The 8,660-nt window shown below is 37.6% G+C and overlaps 1 protein-coding gene across 5 annotated transcripts in view; it reads right to left on the reverse strand.

Annotated features, from left to right (window-relative positions):
• Positions 1 to 3,478, reverse strand: part of LOC120083551 (HEAT/U-box domain-containing protein) — a 36,614-nt gene extending 33,136 nt beyond the window's left edge. For 4 of the 5 annotated variants that reach the window (XM_039039355.2, XM_039039354.2, XM_039039352.2 and 1 more), the window contains exons 1-3: positions 3,056 to 3,478; positions 2,817 to 2,934; positions 2,641 to 2,703 (exon numbers count right to left, since the gene is read on the reverse strand). In XM_039039355.2, the coding sequence (XP_038895283.1) occupies positions 2,641 to 2,703; positions 2,817 to 2,934; positions 3,056 to 3,111 (237 nt within the window). In that variant the 5' untranslated portion in view covers positions 3,112 to 3,478. The remainder of the gene's footprint in view (positions 1 to 2,640; positions 2,704 to 2,816; positions 2,935 to 3,055) is intronic. The other variant, XM_039039356.2, reaches the window with a different exon arrangement.
• Between the last annotated feature and the right edge of the window lie 5,182 nt (positions 3,479 to 8,660).

Raw genomic sequence — 8,660 nt, forward strand, 5'->3', positions numbered from 1 at the left:
TTATTTTCAGGGGGAGATATCCAACTTAGAAGATAATTTTTGGGATACATCTCCACTTCCTGTTGTCATCTATCTCGAAAGTAGTAGTCCCGTAATGCCAAACATGGGAAATTCAACTTCAAGGGGAGAAACACTTCAAAGAGATCTCACTGATCGACATCCTGAACTTCAGGTTTATACTAGAAGGGCATTAAATCAAAATAATCAAGATCAAAGAGGCGACATGCCACGATCCCAATCAGATGCCTTGATGAATGATGCTGAAAAATCAGGTAATCCTCCTGGCTCCTTCTATTCCCATTTCCTCATCCTCTCAAAATCCCATGTCTGATCTTGACATTCCAATAGCCCATAGGAAAGGTATTCGTCGGTGTACTAAATACCCTATTGCAAACTACCTCTCTTATCATAGATTGTCTGATAATTATAGAGCTTTCACCTCTAGGATAATAAATCTATTTGTGCCAAGGAATATAAAGGAAGTCTTGAATGATCCGAATTGGAACTTAGCAATTATGGAAGGGAGGAGTGTTCTAGAAGAAAATGGCACGTGTTGAGCTTCCAAAAGATAAGAAAACGGAGATGTAAATGGGTGTTCACTATAAAGTGCAAAGCTGATGGGAGCATTGAAAGATACAAAGTGTGGCTGGTTGCTACAGGCTTTACACAAACCTATGGGACTGATTATCATGAAACATTTACCCATGTTGCAAAAATCAATTCCATTAAAGTGTTGTTATCTATAGCAGTTAATTTTGATTGGCAACTTTATCAGCTTGATGTTAAAAAAGTCTTCCTTAATGGTGAGCTTGAAGATGAGATATTCATGAACTTACCACTAGGTTTTGAAGCCAACCTTGGAACCAACAAAGTGTGCAAGTTAAAGAAATCCCTCTATGACCTTAAGCAATCTCCTAGAGCGTGGTTTGGATGTTTTGAAAAGCAGTGATAGGTTATGGGTTCCGTCAAAGTCAAGCAGATCACACCATCTTCTACAGACATACTAGTCATGATAAGATGGTTATTTTAATAGTTTATGTTGATGATATCATTCTCACAGGTAACGATGAAACTGAGATGAACAACTTGAAGGGAACTAGCTAATGAATTCCAAAATAAAGACCTGGGAACCTTGAAATACTTCCTAGGGATGGAATTTGCTAGGTCAAAACAAGGTATCCTTGTTAATCAAAGAAAATATGTCGTTGATTTACTTGACGAGACGGGCTTACTTGGTTGTCATACAACAGAAACCCCTATTGAGCCAAACTTAAAATTGCAAGTTGCAAAGGATATAGAGATAAAAAACGAGAAATACCAGAGACTCGTGGAAAGACTTATTTATCTATCTCATACTCGTCCAAATATTCATATTGCTTTTGCTATCAGTATGGTGAGCCAATTCATGCATGCCCCAAGGCCAACCCATTTTGAAGCTGTCTACATAATTCTAAGATATTTGAAAGGTACTCCAGGAAAAGGGATACTATTTAAGAAGAATGGTCATTTACACATGGAAATCTACACTGACGCTAATTGGGCAGGTAGTACCACAGATAGGAGATCAACTTCTAGCTATTGTTCCTTTGTTGGAGGCAATCTAGTTACATGGCGAAGCAAAAAACAAAGTGTGGTAGCCATGGGTAGTGTTGAAGCAGAATTCAAGGCTTTAGCACATAGCATTTGTGAGGGTATATGGATAAAAAGATTATTGAAAGAATTGAAATTTATCCAGGTAATGCCTATACGAGTTTATTGTGACAATAAGGCCGCCATCTCCATAACACACGACTTAGTCGATAGAACAAAACATATAGAGGTTGATAAACACTTTATAAAGAAGAAGATTGATACTAGAGCGATGTGCACTACCTATCTCCCTACAACAGAGCAAATTGAATGATGTACGGACAAAAGGGCTTCCAAAATTACAATTCGACAAATTAATTAGAAAGCTGGCAATGGAAGACATATTTAAACCAGCTTGAGGGGGAGTGTTGATTTATGCAAATATTTTATTTTATTTGATTTTATTTGCTGTAATTATTCCGTAGGATTCTTTCCTTCTCTGTCAATATTTTCCTTATTTCAGTAGATTTGTATTATATTTAAATTAAGGCTTTGTGCCCTTGTAATAATAAGAAAAAGTGAAATAATTTCACATATTTAATTGGTCAGGGAGACTCTGAAGTGATGTTGTACATTGGAAGAGAAATGTGAACCAGCTCTCAACAAAAGACAACGCATTTTCACTTAAAGAGTAATTTATTAGTCATGGACTCATGCGTTAGAAACTCTAGCTACTTATTTCCTCGTGAAGAGCCTTGCTTTTTTTTTTTTTTTTTTTATGAGAAACATTCAACACAATTTCATTGATGAAATGAAATTACAAAAGGCTGTGGAAGCCATGTGTATTACAGGATGCTATTCCAATGTGCAATAAGAGAAGACTATAATCACAAGTATGGAGTGAATTTACACTAGGATATAGAAATATAGATAAGATATTCCAAAAAGATAGGGAATTTGGTTGCTTTGCAGTGGCTTCATTCAAGCTAAATGAGCCATTGGAAAGCTTTAATAGAGAAGAGCCTTGCTTCATTGTAGAGGAAAGACAACAGATAACTATATGAAAATTACCTTGGTAGTTGGGTCTTTCCTTGAAAGCCTCTTCAAATGTTGCGCAACTTCACTGTCAATATCCTGCGTACTCACAACAATCAACAAAAAGCACACCCCTTAACGAATACAAATTCATCAATCAAGTAGCTTTCTTTACGATAATGTGATGTCTCAACTCCCCTAAACAGCCATACCGAAAAAGGTGCTGCATCATCCCCAGTGAGAGAAGAATCGAGCCGGTGACTACCAAGAAAGCCGCCGAATCCGGCAGTATTAGCGGCAGAATCCGATGGCAGAAGCGACGCAGCCAAACTGGATGCAAAAGAAAAGTTGAATTTCTCAAGGAAACATGAACAAAAATGAGAGAAATGCAGTTACTGGAATAACTGAAAGCAGTGATCGTCGTCGAATATAAAGGAGAGAAGTTAAGCACCTGCTGCTTGAAGGTCGAGCCTTGCTTCGAGCTCCGTCTCCCTTGGGCTTACCCATTCAATTAGATGAAAAATAAAGAGGGACTGAAAATTTTGAGGAGAGAGGTGGAAACCCGGAGAATGTTCGCAGTCCGGCAATAGGAAGGGGGAAGTTCTGCGAAAAGCGATGAGGTCCAGAGGTTGGGTTATGGACTAATGCTATTCCGCCGCCGCCTTCCCCCTGAAATCAGAAGATTGAAATTGTTGTTACGGCGCCTCCTTGCAGGACGCTCATAGGTAAAGAAGTTGTATCGCGTAAGCAAATGGTTTCTATTCTTGTAATTCTTGCGCTCACAAACCGCGAATGCAATTTCAATTTATAGGTTTCAACCCTCTGCCTCTGACTCACTACCAAGTTCTTAAGTGCAGCTGCGAGCTCCGTCTGTGGACTCTTCGTATTTCCCTTCCGGTAATTTATTGAAAAATTTGTACGGATGATCTATTTTTTTAATCCAAAATATCAAATGATCCATGTTTAAAAAATAATGTCAATTGAACCTCTGCTGACATGATCGTCAGATTACGTAAATTGCTCTCACAAGTGTCTCACATTATAAATTTCGCTCTCATTTAGTCAAACACTCTCGCTCTCGCTTTAAATTCTCTGGTTTGATATGATTGCTCGTCAGTGTACGAATGGTTTGACAATTTTCATGACTGAAGCCTCAAATCAATAATACCTAAACATAATATAATGATGATTTCTTTAAACTCTAAACTTCATTTCAACGGTGATTACTTCCCTGATTTTAGACGGTATTTTGTTGAACAGAGTTTTTTCGAATGGGAATTTCCAAGACGAGGCTTTTTTAGAACAACACGGGTTTTTCATAACGGTGTTTCATTATTTAGGTGTCTATTTCATTATTTTTGTTGTGTTATTTCTAGAAAGGTAGGAATTGAACATTACGAAATTTTGTATTATGAGAGAGAGAGCGAGAGATAGAACGAGAGTGAGAGAGAGCGAGATTAAGAGAGAACAAGATTAAGAGAGAGAGCAAGAGTAAGAGGGAGCTCAGTATACTTCAATTGCTTGTACAACTTAATGACAAATGTTCTCTTGTTTTGTAGGATGATAAAAAGTGTTTACTTATTCAATATGGAGGTGATTGGGATGAGAATGAAAGTTCGTATGTTGGGGGCGAGCTGACAGGAGTCATCATGCCTATTACATTGAAGTATGAAGAACTTAAATCTCACATTTATAGTGTTACAAATGTCAGTTCTTCAGAGTTTGATCTTATGATGAGAGTTAAATATAGGCTTGAATACGAAGCCCCTCCGCAATACATAAGAAACGATGATGATGTTCGCTTTCTTCTTTTCCGGGAAGAGCTTAGTAGACTTCAGTTATCTATAATGCTAAAATTGAATTAGGACAAAAATATTAGAATGGGGTTCGAAAATATGAGTTATGACGATATAACTGTGGACAGACAATACGAGGAATCATATGAGTTTCATCGGGAAAAGGATGATATTTCATTGTCTACCAACACTATACCATCAACATTATCACTAGAGAACGACCACACTAATCCAACAAGATTGAATTCAATGAATTATGGTGATACAGAATTAGGCGGTATTTCAGTTGTTGGTAATAAGAGATCATCTAGACTAGATTATATGGATTGTGGTCATCCAGAGCAACGTTGTTGTCCTTCAGTAGATGGTAATGAGCAACCAACATGATTGAATGAAATGGATCATGATCATAGAAATATGTATTGTTCTACAGTAGCTTCATTGATTCTACCATCTTTGTCTTCAATGTTGGGGATGATGCCCTGAACTCTTGTGTCCTGTAGTTTGTAAACACAGTTTTGAACAAACGCTTGTGATGTACAATATATAATATTTTCTTCACTTATTGTCTATAAACATTTGATGTTTTATTTACTTTACCACAAACCAATAAACTAATATCCCTGGTTATCATTTGTAACTTAAGCATGTATGTGGAGACATACAAGTGGATCATGTCTTAAGTGATAACCAAAATGGTTTGTAATATATGGATATAGGAGGAAAACCTTATCCTGGTAACCCTATGAATGCGGCCCGCTTTGTAGAATAGTTATAAGTGTTATGACTTGATACATATGGTCTGATCCTGATCATTCATGTGGGGACATGCGAGCGGAGGCGTCTTATACAAAGGAGTTTGTATAAGACCGGATCACGAAGTGTTATAGTCTCGTTATATAACGTCGTTCATGTCAGAGATTTCACTTTACTAGGATGACCATAAGTAACATGACCTCAATCTTGACATTATGTATGAGATACATTATTTGGAGGAAAATGATATAAATATGATTTATATCTAGTGGAGGAGAAAAGACTATGGTTAATGTATTGCATATGATGTGATATTAAACTATAGGTTAATGAATATAATATGGTTATATTTATTATTATTTTTAATTGGACAATTATAGGATAATTGTGCTGGCTTTTTCTCCGTAATCGTGTGATAGTGGGAGGTTTCATTCAGCTTTTGTAACTGAAGAATAAAATGAAAGTCGTTTTAATTTTGCAAAAGATCAGCAAATTCGCTCACGAGTTGTATACTTCCTATTGCACAACAAACCGAGAGCCTACACTATAGCTCAACGTTTCTACACGATCGTATACACACACGCTTCTTTTTAAACGATCACATAGGATTTGCTAAACGATCGTCTAGCTTGTTCCTACACGATCGCGCACCCGAGCGTTTACTAAACGATTGTAGCCTATTTACTAAACAATCATGTACCTTCTTCTAAACGATCAAGCATCGTCTATACGATAGACCCCGCCTTCTCACACTTGTTTGGTCGTGGTATACGATCTTCCTTTCCTCCTTCCCTCTGCCAAATCCAACAAAGCCCACACCTTTTGGATTCTCACGCCGAGAATACCGAGGGTTCTAAGTAATGGTGTCCTCCCCGTTGCTGCGGTGTTCATGTGGAGTCCGTTCGTGGGTAGACGACGGGTGATTTGGTGGACGATTACTTGGACGTTTCAGCGAGAGCGAGAGGAGCAGTCCGTTGGACAAGAGGAAGTTTTTGGTGAAGAAGAGTTCTTCAACTGGTACGTATTTCGTTCTCTTGTCGTTTAAGTTTCAAAGCACAAGTCATTGGGGAGAGTTGATTATGCCTGGTACCTCTTTATCTAGTACAGACGTTGAAGTTGGTAAACTATTTTTGAGTAAAAAGGACTTAAAAATGCGATTATCTATTTTGTCCATCAACAAAAATTTTGAATTTAGGGTTAGGAAGCCAACCAAATCTTTGTTCACTGTCAAATGTATTAGGGAGACTTTGTAAGTGGAGCCTTCGTGTAGTGAAAATGAAAGGGTGTGGTATATTCAAGATAAAAAAAATACTCATGTTCGCACATATGTTCCATCAGAATTTTAAATCACGACCATAGACAAACAATTGCTACGGTTGTTATTCAGTTGATTAAAGATAAGTTTACAGGCATAGGACATATTTATAAACCTCGTCATATTGTTAAGGATATAAGGAGAGATTATAGCGTGAACATAAGTTACGATAAAGTGTGGTGTGCAAGGGAAGCTACATATGATCTCACTAGAGGTACTCTAGAATACTCATACGCCATACTACATGCTTATGGGGAAGTGTTAAAAATAGAGAATTCGGCTACATTGTTTGAGATCAAACTTGAAGATGATGTGCATTTCAAGTATATGTTTATGGTATTATGGCCTTGTATTAGAGGTTTCGCAAGTTGTCGGCCTGTGATAATTGTTGATGGGTTGCACTTGAAAGGAAACTACAAAGGGATCATGTTGGTTGTAGTTTCTATGGACGGGAACAATCAATTATACCCACTAGCATATGCAAAGTGGACAATGAAACCGATCGATCATGGAAATGATTTTTGTTGAATTTGAAATGCACTATCGGAGAACCCAATAATCTGGTATTTGTGTCCGATCAGATGGTATCTATTAGCAATGCTATTCCTGCATTTTTCCCACGAAATTTCATGGATTATACATGTGGCACATGGAACAAAATCTTATTACAAACTTTAAGGATAGTATGGTAGTTGGGATATTTAAAGATGCAGCAAGGGCATTTCGCATGACAAAGTTCCAGACAAAATGGGATGAACTTCATAGTTTTCGAGACGGTGTTGTCACGAAATATCTGAAAGACATCGGTCTTTAAAGGTGGGCATGAGTTTACCAAATAGAACGAAGATATGACAGCATGACGTCAACAGTAGAGTGTTTCAATTCGTTAACTAAAGAGTATCGGGTATTGCCCATAGTATACTTGATTGAACATGTTAGAGGAATGCTCCAATCGTGATTCTACGAACGGAGGAATTATCAGGCATCTCGAACAACATTGCTCTCTAAATACTGTGAAACCCAATTGGCAAGTGAGGCTAATAAGGGCAAACGATATCGGGTTGAGCCTATTAATTGTTATCGGGTCCACGTGTGAGATAATTAATTGGATGGTATTGTGAATCTTCACACAAAATAATGCACGTGTAAGGAATTTGACTCACTTGATATCCCGTGTTCGCATGCAATTGTGGCCGCTAGGGAATGAAGCATACACATCTAGAGTCTTTGTAGTTGATTTTATACAGTGGACTCTTTAATGACTACGTATGCAGAGCCTATAAATCCACTCGGGCACATATCTGAATGGAAGAGACCTCCTGGATATGTAGAAAAGACTATCATTCCTTCAAAGTTTGTCGCACAAGTCGGGCGACGGAGAGTGAGAAAAATACCATCTAGAGGAGAATTTTGCAAACAAATAAAATGTGGTAGGTGTGGGAATTATGGGTATAACCGAAAAAACTGTAGCGAACCACTCACAACTGTGCGGTGTACTGAAAATGGCAGAACTGACTCAAATGTTGGTCGACGTTTATTGTCTAAATATAAACCCAATTGGCACTTTAATTATCTCAATGTACTCACCTGTATGTCTCGATCTCTCAAAATATCACTCATGCTTATATATAGACTCTTATGAATACCATTAGAATGTGAATACCATCAAAATGTAAGTCTCACTCTCTCTCAAAGTCTCACTCTCTCAATGTATCGCTCTCTCCATAAATGTTACTCTCCCTAAAAGTCTTGCTCTCTCCTAAGTGTTGCTCTCCTTGAAAGCCTCGCTTTCTCAATGTATCACTCTCTCCATAAGTGTCGCTCTCCTTGAAAGTCTCACTCTCTCTATCTCGCTCTCTCTCAAAGTCTTGCACTTTAAATGTATATAATCAGAATAAATAATAGATTCCAATGAAGTTTTATATACATAAAAAGATACATGTTTTACATACATAAAAAAATACATGTTTTATACACATAAAAAATACGGAGTCTTCGCTCACAACTAACATGCTAACTGCATCTTATATTCACTCATTCTCTCCTGAGTGATTACGGAAGGATCAGCACCAGTCACCAAATGTTCTAGTAATTTTACTGCAAAGATGCCACAACCAAGCAACCCGTGTTGTATGTTGGCATTGATAGATCGGGTGATTTTCCAATAGGATGTGGATAGGTCCAGTTTT

This window comes from Benincasa hispida, chromosome 8, assembly GCF_027475165.1.
Source record: "Benincasa hispida cultivar pf3 chromosome 8, pf3_genome.v1.1, whole genome shotgun sequence".
NCBI classification, from domain to species: Eukaryota; Viridiplantae; Streptophyta; class Magnoliopsida; order Cucurbitales; family Cucurbitaceae; genus Benincasa; species Benincasa hispida.